The sequence below is a fragment of the Tasmannia lanceolata genome, unplaced genomic scaffold, assembly GCF_043159265.1.
Source record: "Tasmannia lanceolata isolate RefF3 unplaced genomic scaffold, GAP_Taslan_0.1 ptg000015l, whole genome shotgun sequence".
Lineage (NCBI taxonomy): Eukaryota > Viridiplantae > Streptophyta > Magnoliopsida > Canellales > Winteraceae > Tasmannia > Tasmannia lanceolata.
Genome location: NW_027518692.1, coordinates 38003385 through 38024177, shown reverse-complemented (window position 1 = coordinate 38024177; position 20793 = coordinate 38003385). Strand labels below are relative to the sequence as shown.

At 39.9% G+C, this 20793-nt stretch overlaps 1 protein-coding gene, 1 long non-coding RNA gene and 1 other non-coding gene across 4 annotated transcripts in view; 2 read left to right on the top strand and 1 right to left on the bottom strand.

The window, feature by feature from the left end:
* The first annotated feature begins 1994 nt into the window (after positions 1-1994).
* On the top strand, positions 1995-3067 carry LOC143846787 (uncharacterized). Its single transcript, XR_013234849.1, has 2 exons — positions 1995-2565; positions 2733-3067. It is a non-coding gene; the product is annotated as an uncharacterized LOC143846787 (long non-coding RNA).
* On the top strand, positions 2369-2580 carry LOC143847669 (small nucleolar RNA U3). The gene has a single exon (XR_013235191.1). It is a non-coding gene; the product is annotated as a small nucleolar RNA U3 (small nucleolar RNA).
* Positions 3068-4947: 1880 nt separating the features above from the next.
* LOC143847103 (trihelix transcription factor GT-1-like) overlaps positions 4948-20793 on the bottom strand; it is a 28577-nt gene continuing 12731 nt past the window's right edge. Inside the window, exons 3-6 of one of the 2 annotated variants that reach the window (XM_077355788.1) lie at positions 10814-10945; positions 5564-5791; positions 5207-5446; positions 4948-5115 (exon numbers count right to left, since the gene is read on the bottom strand). In XM_077355788.1, the coding sequence (XP_077211903.1) occupies positions 5247-5446; positions 5564-5791; positions 10814-10945 (560 nt within the window). In that variant the 3' untranslated portion in view covers positions 4948-5115; positions 5207-5246. Of the gene's footprint in view, positions 5447-5563; positions 5792-10813; positions 10946-20793 lie in introns of both variants that reach the window. The other variant, XM_077355787.1, reaches the window with a different exon arrangement.

Here is a 20793-nt window from a genome sequence, read left to right as displayed (position 1 = left end):
CCTTCTGGTTCTTTGCACACCTAGAAGTTCATGATTGGGGTTGAGACTGGACATCTCTTCCTATATGGGTAGAATGGGGTTCTTTGCACCCCAATATGTCTCTATACACATATTGGGGTAGCTTATCTCAGCCGCTTGGATAGTGGACCCTAAGTGGGTAGAATGGGTGTTGAATGGTTCATGCACTGAACAAAATCATTTCTAGAATAGCCTGTAGACAAGGATATGAATAAGGCCATTCTGTTAGCCAGGATCCTTTATATGTCCCTCGACTTGAGGGGTCATATTGGGCCTTATGGCTTTGGTCTTATCTCATAGTGATCCAAGGTTAAGTGTCACTTACGGGTAGTGTTGGGTCTTAGGGTAACCTATGGGATCAATAGGGATGCCCAACAAGGAATCTTCCACCTTTGTCATAAAGAAAAGTCATTTACAGTTTCGATCTTAGCATAGACCTTTGAAATATGTGTAGCTAGACGATTTAATAAAGTGTTTATTAAAAGGTTTTAGAAAATAATGGTTTATTTTCAAAAGAGGCTTTGCAAATGCATTTGTGAGCCTAGGCTATTGATTAAAAGGTATAACATTGGTTGGGTCCAGGGCGTAGTTAGTGTCCACCCCCATAGGGCCCAACCCACGAAATGAGAATTTGAGAAAGGACGTACACATTGGATATAATTAGGGGTATTGTGAGATCTGACGATCATCTCCAAGGTAATGTCCTAGTGGGGGGACACTTGCTCAATGCGATCGTAGTGTGGCTACCGTACTTGAGGTCGCAGTGGGCCCATCTTGGGCTCTATAGGTTCGGTCGTCGAATCCTTACATTGATCCCACGCATAAGTCACTCAAATCAAACCATTGGGCAATCCTAGCATCCAATAATATTCATTTTTGGTTGACGAGATCAAATTAGGATCCGTAAAATTATGGATCCATCGCCGAGATCTACGGACATGAAAAATCTGATTGGATTCCCACTATTTACTACACGGACTAACATATTTTGTAGGGTTTAGTATAAATCATGAGGCTATTTTAATATTTTTATTATATCACAGTTTTGGAGTAATAATAACAACATTTCAGTATTTAACAACAAAAACTTAAGTATTCACTAACTCCATTATATATTGCATAGTTGTTTAGGGAACTCATATCCTCACTACCATATTTTGATAATGGCACGAATAGCTTTGTTTTACACATTTTTGACCGGTCACTAAGAGCTTTTTAGAAAGGAAAATTTAATAACCTGACAGCGGATTTAAAATGTATAAAATGAAGAGTAGTGCCATTATCAAATTACATATCGGTTAGACCTGGCAAACGGGTGGGCCAGCGGGTCACCTTTTTTTTTTTTTTTTTTTCTGTTTTAATTCCCACAGTATAATAGGATGATCCAAACCGCCCATGTGATGGGCCATAACGTAAATAGGTTGTGCCCAAAAAATCATTTCCATAGGGTGATCTTAGCTCTCTGATCGATGGAGGAATTGCATATTAATATTTATGGAAACCTCTGTAGATCGGAGGGTTAGGATCATCTTATGGAAATGATTTTTGGGACACAACCTATTTACGTTGTGTTCTATCACATGGACGGTTTAGACCATCCAATGATGTGACCCGTACAGTACTTTCTGAAAAACAGAGGATTATAAGGGCTCACACTATATAAAATCTCGATCATCTGGGTTTTAATGGGCACCTGCTGGTCCACCAGGCCCGACCCAGTTTTTCCGGGCCGGGTCAAATTTCAACGGTTCACTAATTTAGCGAACCCAGACCTGTAAATTACCGGCGGGTTGGGTGGACCCGCGAGTCTGGGTCACTTTTTTGACAGGTCTAGTATCGGTTGCCCTTTTTCAATGAATAGTTTTTAGTCTGTTGTTGGAGCATGAGACGGTCTGAAATTGAAGAAGTTTGACTGAAAGACAGAGGATAGATCCCAAGAATTATCCAATTAGAATCAGAGCAGATCATGACTTCGACAATGAGGGATTTGATTACAAATCCAAACCGTTGACACCTTTTGATAAACGATCGATGGTTAGGATCATCCCCTTGACGTGATTTGCGCTTAGTAGTTTCTCAGATATGGGGCCCACAGAGTGACCAATTTCAGTTTAGGGAAATGATACATTCGCCCCTTTTTCTTCCCCAGGCCATCCCCTTGCTGTCTCAAAACAGAGTCATTAAATACCCCGGAAGAAAAGGGGACGAATATATGACTTGCCCTTCAGTTATTCGAAACTTTTATGCTTAAATCTAATCTTCCTTTTAAATGTAAGGCAATATTAGTCCCACATCGGGAAGTTAGTAATATTTCTTGAGCTTTATAAAAGATAAGGTTGGGGTAATGAGCACGACCTTACTTGAACAGGATCTGTTCTATAGCCTCGTACTTCTGTATCCTTAAGCTCTAAGGAGACAGGCATCTATGTCTGGTTGACGAAATATGACCGTGCGATCAGAGCGTGAATGAAGGCTGAGATCTCTTTCTTGGTTTCTTAGCAGTAGAGGATCGTTCCCGGTCAGTTCTCTGACTGGGGTGATCGTACGGTTGTCTGACAGACCCCATTAAACTCTTTTTTTCCTCTTTGATTTTCTGAACAGAGAAAAGAGTCTTTCAACTACTCTGAAAGCAGTGTTTATTTACTCCCAGTAATTAAATCAGGGACTAATCATCGTTTTTACTTTTGTTGTTGTTTGTTTTTTGTTTTATTCAGTTCTTTCTGAAAGCTTATAAATGCTGAGGGACACCACAATGGCATCATTCCCCCCTTTCTATCTGTATATTGGCATGCAAGCTATGTGTTTGATGAAATGCGTCAAAGAGAGGCTCCGAGTCGTTCGTTATGGAGTGCAGGTTATGGAAGGAGGTTATTTTAGCAAAACGATGGCTGATTTTACGGCAAATCTCTGACTTGCAGCATTCCACACCCTGTTACGGGAGTGTATTAAAATTATGCTTTGAAAAACAAATAAAGAGGGGGGTGGATGGCTAAAAGAGGAAGTGGCATTTTTATAATGGAGTAAACTTGCCCTGTTTTATATTGTTTCACATGCTGCCAAAGGCTATTACAACTCCCAAAAAGCTCTTAGCAGCCAATTGGGAAGTGTAAAACAAGGGCATTTCGCCCAATTATCATAACATTCGGATATCAGTAGCCTAAGAAAATATTAATTTATCTAAGTAAAGTAAATATATTAATAGAACATGACCTTGGATAGGATAGAATAGAAGAAAATAATCCACACAGAGGAACCCAACTAGAGCAAGGATTAGACCCGGATAGATTCCTTTCACTTTCTTCATGAATTTTTTTCTAAATTATTCATTTAGCCGACCCCAACTAGTTTGGGACAAAGGCTTTGTTGAGTTAAGTTGAGATGGGAAACTGATATTGGCATTACCATGTTTTCCCTCCTAGAAGGTGTGTAGGCTTAAAGTGCAATATTTGATAATCGCACAAACTCAGCTTGTCTTTTCTTTTTTAATTGGCTAGTGAGGACTTTTTTGGAACTGCAATAACCTTTCATAGCTCTTGAAATAATAAAAGACAAGATGACTTCACGCAATTATCAAAACATGGTTGTGCTGATATCATTTCCCTTTATACGGTATGTAGGCTTAAAGTCCAATATTTTTCAAAAAGTATAGTGGGGCTCACTTCATAGGATGATCCAAACTGTTCATTTCTTGAGCCATACAACTTGAATAGGTTGTACCCTGAAAATCATTTCCATAGGATGGTCCTAAGTCCTAACCCTCTGATCTGTATATGGATTGCATATTATGGAAACCTCTATAGCTCAGACGGTGGGATCATCATATGAAGATGATTTATAGTGTACAGCCTATTTACATTGTGGCCCAACAAATGAGCGGCTTGGATCATCTTCTGAAGTGGTACACACTCTACTTTTCCAAAAAATGCTGGACTTCATGCCTACCCACAATATGAAACCTCAATTAATTCTTCTTTGACCCAACTATGAAGGAATGGTTTGTTGGAGAGTTTACAAATAGTAGCATCATTTTTTTTAAAGGTTAGTATGGATTTTGAAGTGTCTATCGGACACCACCTCAGGAGACCTTACTTCCCCACCAAGGTGGACATGTTGGTAAATTGAGGACAAATGATGGAGGAAAGCCACTCTTAAAAACATAAATTTTCCTCTTTTCCATTTGGGATTTGCTAGGGACCATTGAAGGCATTTCACAGACCGGCTGTTGCATGAGAGAGCAGCCACACTTCCAACTCTTGAACTGCTTTTAGTGATTTTTCGTGTTCTCGCCATACTCCCAACTCTCGTGCCTTCTCTTACAATTGGGCCAACGAATATTCCATGAAATAATTTTTCACTTCTACCAAACATGCCCTAAAACGCAAAATTACAAATTAGAATAGATATTTTTCACTAATTTTACGGGATTCTTTTTGCTATATCCACTCCCACCGACTCATTTCTCTCTCCCTCTTCATCCCCTCTCAAACATATGGGCCCACAAATAGTCCATAGAATATTTTTTCATGTTTGCCAAACAGGTACTTGTTTTTACGTGTTTTATTGCCGAGAAAAAATTCCAGAGAAAATTTTTCCATTAGAAATGATTTTCTTGCAATCCAAACAGGTCCTAATTTCCAGCCGCTCCTTACCCTCCCTCTGCTCACTCATGCCCTCTCAATTCTTTCCCAATCCCACCCTCCTTGTCCCCCACACTTGATAAACTAATATTTTGTGGAAACAAATTTCATGGCAATAGATTTTTTTTCAATATCCTTCACTCAGTAGGAAGGTGCAGAAAGTTCTATTGGAAAGAGTTCTTACCGTCTTTTAGATTAGACTGTTACATAAGAACATCCAACTCATCTGTACAAAAATTTCATGAATCAAACAGAAGTTATTTACAAACATGAAAAGAGCAGGCCAAAAAAATGTGCAAAAAACGCTTTCTTGGAAACATCTTCAATAAATTGAGACAGTTCCTCTCTCCACAGAAAATTTCATCACATATCATACACAAGTAGCATATATCTACAGAGAATGTGGCATTTAGATGTAGAGCGGAAGGCCAAAGGCTCAAGAGATGATTCACTCCCTTCACTAGAAAAATCATCAGGAAAAGTACTACTTTAGTTGTGCTTATTAACAAGATAGTGTACAGTAATACTAGATGTGAACAGAAGGAACTTACTCTGAAATCCCAAAAAAGATTTGATCATATGGCTCTTTAATTAGGGTACACCTTGATAAACATGACCTTGCTGAAGGTCATCCAAAGTATCAACACATCTGAAGCCACTCAACTCTCTTAGGCCGGTCCAACCACGGCGAGTAAGGAAGTCACGAAAATCGTCTTCAGTGTACAGTGTTTTTTCTTCAGTACGTGCAATGGCGTTTGATTCATCATAGAGGCAAAATTTTATTGTCACTCCTGAAACAATCAGATCAGTTAAATTTAAAGCCTAAATATTCCCAACATCAATGCATGCACTTTGAAATCATTTTCTAGATGATCCTTAAACAGAGCAAATATGAAAATCAAAGCCACCTTGATCAAGATGAAGAGTGTAAGTTCCCAACGGCATGTCTCTATCGAAGCTACGAACCACCTCATCTTCATCCTCAAGCCAAAAAGCCCGACTGGTTCTTAATCCAAAAGCGGACTTAATCGCCTCCTTAATTGCCTCCGCTGTGCCATCAATACCAATTCTTCTTGTGTAATCCCTAAACTTGACTATAATAACCCTTCCACCATATGAGGAATGGTTATCTCCACCTAACAAAGAAAACGAGAACCAAGCAATGTAAACTAATCTTTTCAGAAAAGAAAAAACACAACGTAAACTAATTGGAAGTAGAAGCAGTAGCTTTCATTAAATGTATATGTGTCTCCATCCATCCATCCATACACACACAGAGACATATGTATAGGATTTGTTAACTATAACAAGTTTTACACATGTTAACATCTACAGTATAAGTTTTGGGCAAATTTAGACCCCATATTCGGATTACTGACCGTGACCACCAATATAAGCACATCACATGGCAATGATATTAATTTTTCAAAGGGGCAGATAAAAATTGGCACAATATCATCTGCATGATTATTTGAGGCCTCACAATTTTATAATTTCTGAAGGCCTCACTTTTGACCCAACAGCTTGAAAACAAGGCTCGACGAAAATGCCCTTTACATCTACTGCTAGAATGCATTTAAGAGCAACCTGTTGGAACCATTTCACGTAAATTCAGACAACAGAATGCCTTCCAATTAAAGGTAGCCAATTTTAAAAAAAGTTGTCATAATCCAAATTTACAAAAAATATCTCCATAAAAAAGGTGAAATGAAATGACCACCCAACCTTGGTCCATTTGGTATAAATGGTATTCTATAACCAAATGGTCTAAGGATCAAAACTTGGGCGGTGCACTATAGAAAGATGATATGACCAAAAAAAGGTATTCTAAAAAAAAGTGAAATGACCACCTGTAACACACTCTAGTATTAAATGATATAGGGCATTTTGAACAAGCCTGTTCAAGATTCCAACAATAATGAGCATGCTGTGCTCCCCCAGTCATAAAAAGACCACTGCGGTGAACAATTGTTAACCAAAATTCAAGACCATAATTCATCCAAAATTATTGTAGACTTGTTTACTAATGATGATATGATGATTTTCGTATTTATGACTGGTTGGACCAGGATTTGGCCTCACCAGTCAGTACACCATTTATTTAAGAATAAAAGGAGAGTTGGCTTAGAGTCAAACACAAGATGACCCATTCTCTCATGCGGTGCAAGGGTGGAGGGACGAGATTGGCACAGAAAGCGGGTGGAGGGTGGGACAATGGGGGGTGATGGCGGTGACAAAGATGATCGTGGTTCATACAACGGTGAGTGGCGGCAAAAGTCGGGGGCTGCAGATTGTGGTTCTATGGAGTGAACGGCAGCAATGTCTTGAGCACGGGTCTTGGTTCTCTGTATGCACCTGTCCTTGGATCAACACCAGTGTTGACTACCTTTAATTGGAGATCATTGAACAGGACATCACCTTAATTTCAATAGAGGATTGATTTCAATGGAAGACAATGCTGTGGCAGGAGATTCTTCTTGTCACTTCGCTTTCTGTGTGTTCATAGCTTCCTTTTTTGTCACTTTCTTGATCGGAGTCTTCCCTTTTTCCTCTGTAATTGTTGGGGTTTCGAAGGGATTTTCAGATCCCAAAGCCATTTCCATGAGCTAAAAGTAGAAAGATGAACAGAGCAAAAACCATAGACGAAGTTTCTATACACTTGAAAGAACCCTCTCGACAGAATGGCCGAAGCCAGTAGAAGAACTCGAGAAAACCCCCAGAATTTTTTCCAAAGTTAAGAGAAGCCTAGTTAGAAAAAATGGCCATATGATATCTAGCAAAATTCCACTCTTTCAAGGTTTCATCGAGTCAGATATGCATTGCTGAAAGATTTAGATATTCATGGGGTTTTCTCATCTCCTGTAAGTAGAACTCCAAGGAATTGGGTGAGGAAAATTGTGATTTCTCCTCATCATTGCTTTTGGGAACAGGAAAGAAGAGGCAAAAAGGGCGACAGAAAAAGATGTAAAAAATGGGAGGGGAAAGAAGAGAAGGTGGAGGTAAGGAAGCTGAAAAGATAATTTATTTAATCCTTTTTTCATATAAAATTTGCTTTAACAAATTATTCTTTGCTTAAATAAGTAGGGTACCGGTAATTGAAACCAAACACCACTTGGGCTGGTCATGGGAGTGGAATGGCTATTTTTTAGTGTGGAAATATGATGCAATCGGGTACAGGTGGAAGCATGAAAATTGATCACAAAAATGAAAATAATAGCCTTACTAGTGCAAATGGAGAGAAAAGAGAGAAGCTCCAAGGGCTGGATCTTTTCACTTATATTTCATTATTTTCATAATCAAAGCCAAAAATCCCCTTATACATGAATCATGAACTTCTTTATAATTAGGAGGGAGTCTAAATGAAATAAAAGACAACAATTAATCAAAGCAATTCATACTAGAAGCAAGACTAAAAGAAAGAGCTAATAAAAGCAACAATTGAATCAAAAGCAAATCATGCCTAAAGATAAAGTCAATGCCAAGGGCTGCCATATTCGGCCATGCATGGAAATGGAAAGCGATCCAACAGATGATATGCGCGGTGATGGTCAAATAATCAAGGATCACTGTGATAGGAGGTAGACATGCAATCTACGGTTATTGTGAGTTGGGGATGGCGCCTATGGCCGTGCACCTGCTTGGGTGCTTTGACCCTGAGCTTTTTTTTTTAATATCTATGCACGACTTTGGGATGTGACCGCTTCCTCTCATAATCCGACGCTATGGTGTGGGCCCCATCATCCACCCCAGGTTGGAGAAAATCCGTCCTAAGATTTGAGTCGTACGATGAGTTGTCACCAACATAGGGTACCATGTGCTTGATATTGAAGACGTCGTTGGTCCAGATATGGCTGGGTAGCTAAAGCCGATATGCATTGTTGTTGATCTTCTCAATCAACTCGCATGGTCGAATCTTCCTTGGGCTTAGCTTGTTATATTCCCCTGCCGGAATACAGTCCATGGTAAGGACGACTCATACTTAGTCGCCCTCCTCATATATGACCTTGTTGTGCCTGTGTTGATTAGCCTAGATCTTATACTTCTTTTTTTGGTAGGTAAGCTGGGGTTAGTCTAGAGTCACTCTATCGGCTTATTAAGAAAAGGAAAGTTTTACAATAAAGTATGCTACTTCCAACCCTATCCCATTCAAAGGTAGGCAATACAAAGGATCTCAACATCAAAGCAAAAACAAAAGCTTTATAAGAGTGATCGGAAACAAAAGCTCTTATACTTCTGGTTAGACTGGTAGAGCCGGACACGTACTTACTCGTGTAAGTACTGCAATTTAGCCACCATGTCATTGGCCTTCTTATGGACCTTACTCTCATATGACAAAGGTGCTAAATCTAAAGCACAACGAGGATTGTTTCTGTACACTATCTGAAAAAGACTCAATCCAATTGAGTGATTCTTGAATCTATTAAACGCAAACTCAGCTGGATGAGCATATGATCCCATTGTTTTGGAGTGGATCCGGTCAAACTCCTTAGCATATTTCCATAGGCCAATCGGTTTGGGGATGATACACACCGCTGAAATTGAGCTTAGTCCCCATCAACCTCCATAGGATCCTCCAAAAATGCTCGACAAACTTAAAGAGTCCCTGTCAGAAGTAATAGACATTGGCATTCCATGCAATCTCACCACATCCCTGAAGAACAGACAGACGATGTTTGATGCATCGATTGTCTTTCTACAAGCAATAAAGTGAGCCATCTTGGTGAATCTGTGGACAACGACATAAATAGAATCACAGGCTCGATGAGTTCGGGGCAATCCCAACACGAAATCCACTGAGACGTTTGTCCATGGACCTGAAGAAACAGGTAGTGGGGAATATAGTCCGGCATTCGTAGTTTTTCCTTTAGGGGCTTGGCATATGTGGCATCTATCAACAAACCAGCAAATGTCTTTCTTCATTTTAGGCCAATAATAGGCGTCTGTGACCAATGCCAATGTCTTGTAACACCAAAGTGGCCTTCACTGTGCAACTCCTGGATGATCTTCCACTGCCCCCCCACAAACTGGGACGCATACCTTGTTCCCTTTGAAGAGGAACCCGTCATGCATGACAAATTACGTCTGTTGGCTTGCTTGGATAACCTCTAGGATGCCGCCAAAAAAGGAGTCTGTACTCAACATGTCTTTGAAGCAATCAAAACCCGCCACTTCAGCACGCAAGTTGGTGAGTAGAGACACTTGTCAGCTAAGGGCGTCTTCGACTCTGTTTTGCATGCCAGATTTGTGTCTAAGCACAAAAATAAACTCCTGAAGGTAGTTGGCCCACTTGGCGTGTCTAGCGCTCAAAATCTGTTGGCTACCAATGTGCTTAAGGGCCTCATGATCAAAGAACAAAATGAACGCCCTGTGCACCAGGTACGGCCTTCAGTGCCTCAACGTCTGAAACACCACATAGAACTCAGTATCATAAGTGGAGTAGTTGAGTTAAGGCCCGCTGAGCTTCTCACTGAAATACGCCACTGGCCACCCTCCTTGGTTCAGCACCGGGCATTTTTGCCTGGATGTTTCTCTCATCTGTTTTTGTGTTGGAAGTTTAAAGTTGCTAGAAAGGGAGTGCGAAGTGTTTGGAATGTGAAGCTGGTGGACGGTCTTTTTGTTTGATCATAGTGGAGGACGAATGGAACGGTATGGTTTTGAAAGGGGTTCCTTTTTGGTTTGGTGGCAATGCAAGGTCTGTGAGGATGGCATGGTGCAGGATGGTGTGACCCAGACCTTTTTTTCTTTTTGTTTACTCTCAGCTTTCCTGGTTCAGGAGTGTGCTCCTGGCCAGACGTGCTCGATACTATGTAATGCAAGCTGGGACCTCTGGTCTCCAATGTATCTTTCATAGTATCAATGAAAATATTTGTCATCTATAAATTACAATAAACACTAAAAAGAGGAAATGTTCACAATTCCATGGAACTAAAAGTTTCTTCACAGATGGAATATGCACATAGCAGGAAGTCTTTCGGTAGATACATAACTTGATAACAATTAACGAGACCTGACCCCAATTAACTTTGAAACAATTTATAAGATAATGGATAATACAATCAACAAAAGTTTTCCTTAGGGATAAACCACCTATTAAACCTTCTGAACCAAGTGAATACCAGATGGAAAACAGTTCAGCAAGCAATTTCTAAGCAACTTACCATTTAAAGGGGTGTCTCTCCAATTCCAGGGAGGAACGCCATTGGTGCCAACTGCATCAGCTGCAGTAATGGCAAGTGGATGTCCATCATGATCTAAACGTCGTTCTAGATTGAGTGCTGACCTACCACCAGCTGTAAAACAAACAAAATAGATTTTGTTACAAATTTCAAAAGAAATTTATAGCAAAAGTGTACAGTAGCTACCAAGCAATTAATGTTTTCAATATAAATAATTTGAGAAATCCCCTAACAGTTTATATATAGAAAAAAAAACCTAACACTCACCCTTATTAATTTGTTCAATCTGAATTTTTTGTTAAAGTGATGAATATGCAACTAGTTTTGCAAAAGAACCTACATGATCATAGTGAATTGCATGGTTGGATAAAAAAGAAGCAGCACATGGTTCCATGATTCCTAGTATGATAAAGTTCTTTTATAATTATGGATGAAGTGAAGGCAATATGGAATGCAAGTAACACACAAAGGACCATTTCTTTCCAATGTACGGTATTTGCATGGCTCGTCGCTAGATAGAAATTTCATGGAACACATATTAAAAAGATGATGTTGAATGTTTGGGTATGATGATCTGAATATATCTTAATTTAGTAGATTTTTTTTTAGAAATTTTCATTAATTTACCATAAAGGTTGAAAAATACCCTATGACTTTTGGTCTGACTTTTTCTATAGATTCAGTTTAGCCATTCATGATATTCAAGACATTGGATCAATGTTTTTATAATAAACACTAGGGAATTAAAATTCATCTAGTACACAGATGTGACTGTAGATAGTGTACTTAAAGAACACTAGTTTTATGATCCCCTACCTGAGAACAGTACATGGTCTATTCAACCACTGTTCCACATCTCAAAACCCAACCTCGTATTCAATAAGCAATGAAAATGCATTCATTAAACCACCAAAATAATACAGGTGTCTTAGTTATCGATTCCGTTTCGTTCGCGATTTCGTTTTGGTCAGTGGAACGGAACGTTTCATTCGCCATTTCTTTGTATGACATACACTCTAGCTTGAAGGGAAGTGTTAGATGAAGCGATGTAATTTACATACACGATTAGGGTTTATTCTTGACACTTCACATGTAACCCTAGCACCATATCTATGAAGCAATGTAATATATATATAGAAAACATTTCCTACACACTTGTGTAGGTAAGTTACCTACACACTAGCTTCAAATACAGTGGGGGCCCATATTGTTTGGGTGATCCAAACAATTCATTTGAATGGTCCTCACATAGATAGGGTGTCCACAAAAAATCAGATCCATAGGATCATCCCAACCATTCAAACTATGGAGGCAAAAAATGGACTAATTTGTGAAGGTTTATACACGTCCATTTTACCTCCACAAATCGTAGGGTTGGGATGATCCTATGGATCTGATTTTTTGTGGACACCCTATCTCTGTGAGGACCATTCAAAAGAATGGTTTGGATCACCTAAACAATGTGGGTCCCCACTGTTCTTGTTTTGATACGATCGGCAATGCCGAAGTGCTTGAACAATGGCATAAAATTCCACATCATAGGTAGAGTACTTCTTCTTTGCTTCATTGAGTTTTTCACTAAAGAAGGCAATGGGATGACCTTCTTGGCTAAGTACTCCGCCAATGCCCACATGAGAGGCATCACAATCAACCTCGAACATCTTCTCAAAGTCCGGCAAAGCAAGCACAGGAGCACTAGACAACTTGCCCTTTATAAGTTGAAAACTCTTTTCGGCCTCCATAGTCCACCTGAACCCATCTTTCTTCATGCAATCCGTCAAGGGGGCTGATATGGTGCTGAAATTTCTTATGAATCGGCAATAAAATGAGGCCAATCCATGGAAACTCCTCACTTCTTGCAAGCTCTTTGGGGTAGACCATTCTTGGACAACTTTGATCTTCTCATCATCCACTCTAATCCCTGTTGAAGTCAAAACAAAGCCTAGGAAAGCTAAGCTAGTTGTCATGAAAGAACACTTTTTGAGGTTTACATAGAGTTTTTCACCTCTCAAAGTGGTTAGAATAACCTTCAAATGTTCTACATGCTCACTTTTATCATGACTATAAATAAGAATGTCATCAAAATAAACAACAACAAATTTTCCAATGAAAGGGCGAAGGACTTGATTCATTACCCGCATGAAGGTACTTGGAGCATTGGAGAGACCAAATGGCATAACAAGCCACTCATACAAGCCTTCACATGTCTTGAAAGCGGTCTTCCACTCATCACCCGGCTTGATTCGAATTTGATGGTAGCCGCTTCTAAGATCAATCTTGGAAAATATCTTTGCACCAGCAAGCATGTCAAACATATCATCAATTCTTGGAATGGGAAACCGATATTTGATAGTGATCCGGTTTATGGCACAACTATCCACACACATACGCCATGTTCCATCTTTCTTTGGAGTAAGTAATGCCAGCACCGCACAAGGATTTTGGATGTTGATTAACTTATGTAATTGATGGAATATCAATTGGGTTGAGCATTGCTCCCATTTTCTTCTTCTTCTCTTGTTGTGTTCTTGATTTCTATTTTTCTTCTTCTTCCCTCTTAAGCACCCGCATTGCTCCCATTTTCTTCTTCTTCTCTTGTTGTGTTCTTTTCTTCTTCTTCTCTTTGGAGTAAGTAATGCCGGCACCGCCATTGAGAAGTTCATAATTTCTCTTCTTCTTCCCTCTTAAGCACCCGCATTATTTGGTGGAGTTCCAAGGTGCAGTCCCTCATTAATGTTGCTGGCCCCGTTTTGAACCTGCTTTTTGAGCTTCTAAATGGAAGAATTATGGAAAGTGGTAAACTACAAAGTTGTAGGTCTCTTTGAGATCTTTCCAACAAGTATTTGTGCTTGGAAATTGGATAAGAGGGTAGAAAGTTACGGCAGTTTTGGTGGACTGTGTCTGTGGGTTCCCAAAACAGTCAAAGTTAGTGAGTTCCAATGCAATTAATGTTATGTTAGTCCCTAAGCTAGCTAGTGGATGATCTTGAACGAATTTGCTTTGGTTTTCTTTTATTTAAAGAGTTAGAAACCATCTTTAGAGGGGATTTTGGATGTTGATAAACTTATGTAATTGATGGAATATCAATTGGGTTGAGCTTTGCTCCCATTTTCTTCTTCTTCTCTAAGTTGTGTTCTTGTGTTCTAATTTTCTTCTTCTTCCCTCTTAAGCACCCACATTATCTGGTATCAGAGCTAACGTTACTCTCTTGGGCTAGCTTCGATTTGATTTTCATGGCGGCACGAAGAGGTAGAGGAAGGCGAGGTAACCAAATGATGGAAGATTTGAGAGATGAAAGAGATGATGAACTTCAAGCACTTCGAAGACAAGTTGAGCAACTTACCATGCGACTTTAACGCCAAGAAGCTCGTAGTGAGCATGGTAGATCAAGCCGTGGAAGTTCTAGTGATGAATCCGATGTGAATCCCTTCGCCAATACTCGTGAAGATGCTAGGTTGGGAAGGTTCTATCGTGATTTCGACACCGTCAAGATTGACTTGCCGGAGTTCCATGGTCGTCTACAACCCGAAGAGTTTCTTGAATGGCTTAGTGCCATTGAGAAGTTCTTTGATTACAAGAAGACACCCGAAAGCCAACGTGTGAGGCTTGTGGCTACAAGGCTTCGTGGCTACGCTTCAACATGTTGGGATAAGGTTCAAGAGATGAGAATCCACAAAGGAAAGCGTAAGATCTCTTCTTGGGAGAAAATGAAGTCAAGGCTTAAGGAGAAATTTCTTCCGTTGGATTTTTCCCAAATTATTGTTTCTCAATTCAACAACCTACGCCAAGAATCCAAGAGTGTGTTGGACTACACCGAAGAATTCTACAAACTCATGGCTCGTAATGATATTCAAGAGGGTGACGATCAACTTGTGGCAAGGTATGTTGATGGTTTGAAGTTTTCCATTTGTGATGAGGTGGAAATGCACCGATCATTGAGCGTCAATGATGCTTATCAACTAGCCTTAAAGGTGGAGGCTAAGCTTTCTCGTCGTGGTGCTAAAAAGTATGTGGATGTTCGTAGTCTCTATCCTTCTTCTAAAGGTGAATCTTCACATGGTGGAGGAACAAAGTCAAGGTGCAAATATTTCAACAAAAATTCTACAAAATCAGCCCCTACACATCAAGTTGGAAATCAGCCCAATCGTCCCAACAATTCAAATGCTTGCTTCAAGTGTGGTCAAGTTGGCCATCGTTTCAAAGATTGTCCAAAGCGGCAAGTAGTGGCCTTCGGTGATGAAGAAAATGATGATAATTTTGTTAATGATTCAAATCAGCCCATATATGATGAGGAAGATGACATACAACATGAAGAAATCGAACCCGAAGAAGGAGAAAGCTTGGTGATCCAAAGAGCACTTGTTACACCAAAGGTTGAATCCGATGATGATTGGCTCCGTTCCAATATTTTCAAGACTCGATGCAAATCTCATGACAAGGTTTGCACCATTGTGATCGATGGTGGGAGTTGTGAGAACATCGTATCTCATGACATGGTGAAGAAGCTCCAGCTCAAAACCGAACCACATCCAAAGCCCTATCGGATTGCATGGTTTAAGAAGGGTAATGAGGTAAAAGTTACTAAACGATGTTTAGTTTCATTTTCTATGGGTAAGAATTACCATGATCAAGTTTGGTGTGATGTTGTCCCTATGGATGTGTGTCATATACTCTTAGGAAGGCCATGGCAATATGATAGAAATGTTACCCATGATGGTCGTAAAAATACATATACCTTTCGAATGGGAAAAGTGGAGATTGTTCTTTTGCCTAGTAAGGAGGAAAAGACACCCAAATCTTTACAAGAGGAGGGTAGTAATTTTCTCACTTCATCAATGTTTGCAAGAGAAAGTGAGAGTAGTGGTGTCATTTACATGCTAGTGGCGAAAGATTTGGGAATATCCTTTAATATGCCTAGTGAGTTAGAACCTCTCTTGGAGGAATTTAAGGATGTCACACCCGATGAGTTGCCCAATGGACTCCCTCCTTTAAGAGACATTCAACATCAAATTGATTTGATTCCCGGTTCTAATCTTCCCAACAAGGCTCACTACCGTATGAGTCCTAAAGAGCATGAAGAGTTGAATAAGCAAGTCATGGAGTTGTTGAAGAAAGGTTACATCAAAGAAAGCATGAGTCCTTGTGCAGTGCCGGCATTACTTACTCCAAAGAAAGATGGAACATGGCGTATGTGTGTGGATAGTCGTGCCATAAACCGGATCACTATCAAATACCGGTTTCCCATTCCAAGAATTGATGATATGTTTGACATGCTTGCCGGTGCAAAGATATTTTCCAAGATTGATCTTAGAAGCGGCTACCATCAAATTCGAATCAAGCCGGGTGATGAGTGGAAGACCGCTTTCAAGACATGTGAAGGCTTGTATGAGTGGCTTGTTATGCCATTTGGTCTCTCCAATGCTCCAAGTACCTTCATGCGGGTAATGAATCAAGTCCTTCGCCCTTTCATTGGAAAATTTGTTGTTGTTTATTTTGATGACATTCTTATTTATAGTCATGATAAAAGTGAGCATGTAGAACATTTGAAGGTTATTCTAACCACTTTGAGAGGTGAAAAATTCTATGTAAACCTCAAAAAGTGTTCTTTCATGACAACTAGCCTAGCTTTCCTAGGCTTTGTTTTGACTTCAACAGGGATTAGAGTGGATGATGAGAAGATCAAAGTTGTCCAAGAATGGTCTACCCCAAAGAGCTTGCAAGAAGTGAGAAGTTTCCATGGATTGGCCTCATTTTATCGCCGATTCATAAGAAATTTCAGCACCATATCTGCCCCCTTGACGGATTGCATGAAGAAATATGGGTTCAGGTGGACTATGGAGGCCGAAAAGAGTTTTCAACTTATAAAGGGCAAGTTGTCTAGTGCTCCTGTGCTTGCTTTGCCGGACTTTGAGAAGATGTTCGAGGTTGATTGTGATGCCTCTCATGTGGGCATTGGCGGAGTACTTAGCCAAGAAGGTCATCCCATTGCCTTCTTTAGTGAAAAACTCAATGAAGCAAAGAAGAAGTACTCTACCTATAATGTGGAATTTTATGCCATTGTTCAAGCACTTCGGCATTGGCGATCGTATCTTGTTCAAAGGGAATTTGTTTTGAATTCCGATCATGAAGCTCTCAAGCACATCAACAATCAAGGAAGCCTAAATCGAAGACATGCAAAGTGGGTTTCTTTCTTACAAGAATATACTTTTGTGTTAAAGCATAAGAGCGGAAAGTGCAATCAAGCGGCGGATGCTCTTAGTAGAAGAGTGGCTTTTCTTAATTCCGTGAGTGTGCAACTTGAAGGGTTTGATACCATTAGAGACATGTATGCAAATGATGAAGACTTTGGTGAAATTTGGAAGCTATGCAAAAAAGGGAAGCATGCAGATTATCTTCTTCAAGATGATTTTCTCTTTAAGGGGAATCGCTTATGCATTCCAAAATGCTCCCTTAGAGAGTATGTTATAAAAGAACTACATTCGGGAGGTTTGGGAGGACATTTTGGAAGAGACAAAACTATTTTGCTAGTGAAAGAAAAGTATTTTTGGCCGACCATTTACCGAGATGCGATGCGTTATGTGAAGAGATGCCGAATATGCCAAACATGCAAGGGACAAACTCAAAACACCGGTACCTACACCCCACTTCCACTTCCTAATGCTCCATGGGAAGATGTTAGTATGGATTTTGTGGTTGGCTTGCCGAGAACTCAAAGAGGTAATGATTCCATCTTCGTAGTTGTTGATCGCTTCTCTAAAATTGTCCATTTAATTCCTTGCAAGAAGACTATGGATGCTTCTTATGTTGCTAATCTTTATTTCAATGAGGTAGTTAAGCATCATGGTGTTCCGAAGTCCATTGTTTCGGATAGGGATACTAAGTTCCTTAGTCATTTTTGGAGATGCTTATGGAAAAGAATTGGTACTCTTTTGCTCTATAGTAGCGCCTATCACCCTCAAACCGATGGACAAACCGAGGTGGTGAATCGAACTTTGGGAAACTTGCTTAGGAGTTTGGCGGCAAAGAGGCCCAAGCAATGAGATATGATGCTCCCTCAAGCGGAGTTTTCTTATAATTATGTTGTGAATCGTTCTACCGGTAAGAGCCCATTTGAAGTGATTTATGGAAAAACTCCAAAACACTATCTTGATCTTGCACCCATTCCCGATCCATCATTGTCTAACAAGAAGACGGAAGATTTTGCTACTACCATGACAAAGATTCATGAAGTGAAGAAGAATCTTGAAGAAAATACCGAGAGGTACAAGCAAGCGGCCAATACTCATCGCCGAATCAAAATCTTCAATGAAGGTGATCTTGTGTGGGTTTATTTGAAGAAGGAACGGTTTCCAGCCGGATCCTATAACAAGCTCAAGGAGAAGAAGATTGGTCCATGTCAAATTCTCAAGAAAATCAACGACAACGCATACAAGATTGAGCTCCCTCCAAATATCAATACTCATCCAACTTTCAATGTCAAAGACTTGACAACTTATCATGGAGAGCTTGATGAGAACTCGTGGGCGAGTTCTTTCTCACCCGGAGATAATGATGCAGTGCCAACATGGCAGCCATATCATGCCTAGGTGGTTTTGGTGGAGTTCCAAGGTGCAGTCCCTCATTAATGTTGCTGGCGCGTTTTGAACCTGCTTTTTGAGCTTCTAAATGGAAGAATTATGGAAAGTGGTAAACTACAAAGTTGTAGGTCTCTTTGAGATCTTTCCAACAAGTATTTGTGCTTGGAAATTGGATAAGAGGGTAGAAAGTTATGGCAGTTTTAGTGGACTGTGTCTGTGGGTTCCCAAAACAGTCAAAGTTAGTGAGTTCCAATGCAATTAATGTTATGTTAGTCCCTAAGCTAGCTAGTGGATGATCTTGAACGAATTTGCTTTGGTTTTCTTTTATTTAAAGAGTTAGAAACCATCTTTAGAGGGGATTTTGGATGTTGAGAAACTTATGTAATTGATGAAATATCAATTGGGTTGAGCATTGCTCCCATTTTCTTCTTCTTCTCTTGTTGTGTTCTTGATTTCTAATTTCTCTTCTTCTTCCCTATTAAGCACCCGCATTATCAAATAAAACATTTCCTACACACTTGTGTAGGTAAGTTACCTACACACTAGCTTAAAATACAGTGGGGGCCCACATTGTTTGGGTGATCCAAACCATTCATTTGAATGGTCCTCACAGAGATAGGGTGTCCACAAAAAATCAGATCCATAGGATCATCCCAACCCTACGATTTGTGGAGGTAAAATGGACGTGTATAAACCTTCACAAATTAGTCCATTTTTTGCCTCCATAGTTTGAATGGTTGGGATGATCCTATGGATCTGATTTTTTGTGGACACCCTATCTATGTGAGGACCATTCAAATGAATTGTTTGGATCACCCAAACAATGTGGGCCCCCACTGTATTTTAAGCTAGTGTGTAGGTAACTTACCTACACAAGTGTGTAGGAAATGTTTTCTCTCTCTCTCTCTCTCTCTCTCTCTCTATATATATATATATATATATATATATATATATATATATAGAGAGAGAGAGAGAGAGAGGAAAAGGAGTGTGTGGTCGAGCGCACCTAACCTTAGGTGCGGTCGAGGGCCCAAACACATGGGTCCCTCATTTTTTGTGCTGATCAAAACCATTCATTTGCAAGGCCCCATCATAGATAGGGTGTGTACAAAAAATCAGGTCCATTGGATCTTCCTAACCCCTCCAAAAGTGGAGGGCGAAAATGGACAGATTTGTGGCAAATGGTGTCTGTCCATTTTGACCTCCACAAATGGATGGGTTAGGATGATCCTATGGAGCTGATTTTTTGTACATACCCCATCTATGTAAAGGGCCTTTCAAATGAATGATTTGGATCATCCTAACAAAGTGGGCCCACATGAGTTTGGGGCCCTCGACCGCACCTAAGCTTGGTGCGGTCGACCGCACAATCTTATTCCTCATATATATATATATAGAGAGAGAACATTTCCTACACACTTGTGTAGGTAAGTTACCTACACACTAGCTTAAAATACAGTGGGGGCCCACATTGTTTGGGTGATCCAAACCATTCATTTGAATGATCCTCACATAGATAGGGTGTCCACAAAAAATCAGATCTATAGGATCATCCTAACCATTCAAACTATGGAGGCAAAAAATGGTCTAATTTGTGAAGGTTTATGCACATCCATTTTACCTCCACAAATCGTAGGGTTGGGATGATCCTATGGATCTGATTTTTTGTGGACACCCTATCTATGTGAGGACCATTCAAATGAATTGTTTGGATCACCCAAACAATGTGGGCCCTCACTGTATTTTAAGCTAGTGTGTAGGTAACTTACCTACACAAGTGTGTAGGAAATGTTCTCTCATATATATATATATATATATATATATATATATATATATATATATATATATATATATATATATCATGTTTTATGAGAGGGAGAGCTCATTCAGCTCTATCTTCTCTTCTCTCTACCTCTTTTCTTCCTCGTCTCTCTTTTCTCTCTCCAATGGAGCTTCGAATACGGCTAACATATACTAATAAGGGTGTGATATAGCTTGCAGCTTGCTGCTCTAGCTGCAGAGACTAAAGAAGAGTCTGTCCCTCCTAATAAAGGGAATAACTGTGTGTATCACGACCATTTTTTCCTACAACAGAGGGTTGTTGGGAAAGCAATGAATTCACTTGTAGACTGCTCTCCAATCTCTATGATTGAGAAGCTCCTTACTGTGCTGGTGGCTGCTAGCTTTTGAAATGCAAACAGCCACAAGCACACAACCCATCTCCCCTATCTTCCTCCACGGAAAAACAACCTCCATTTGACACAAATAGCATTGCTTTTATGAAATGAATATCAACATATACAGCATGGTATTCCCACAAAATATATTGGCGATTGTGTACGAAAAAATTAAGGGCATATTCCATTCCTTCAAAAATGATGAGGG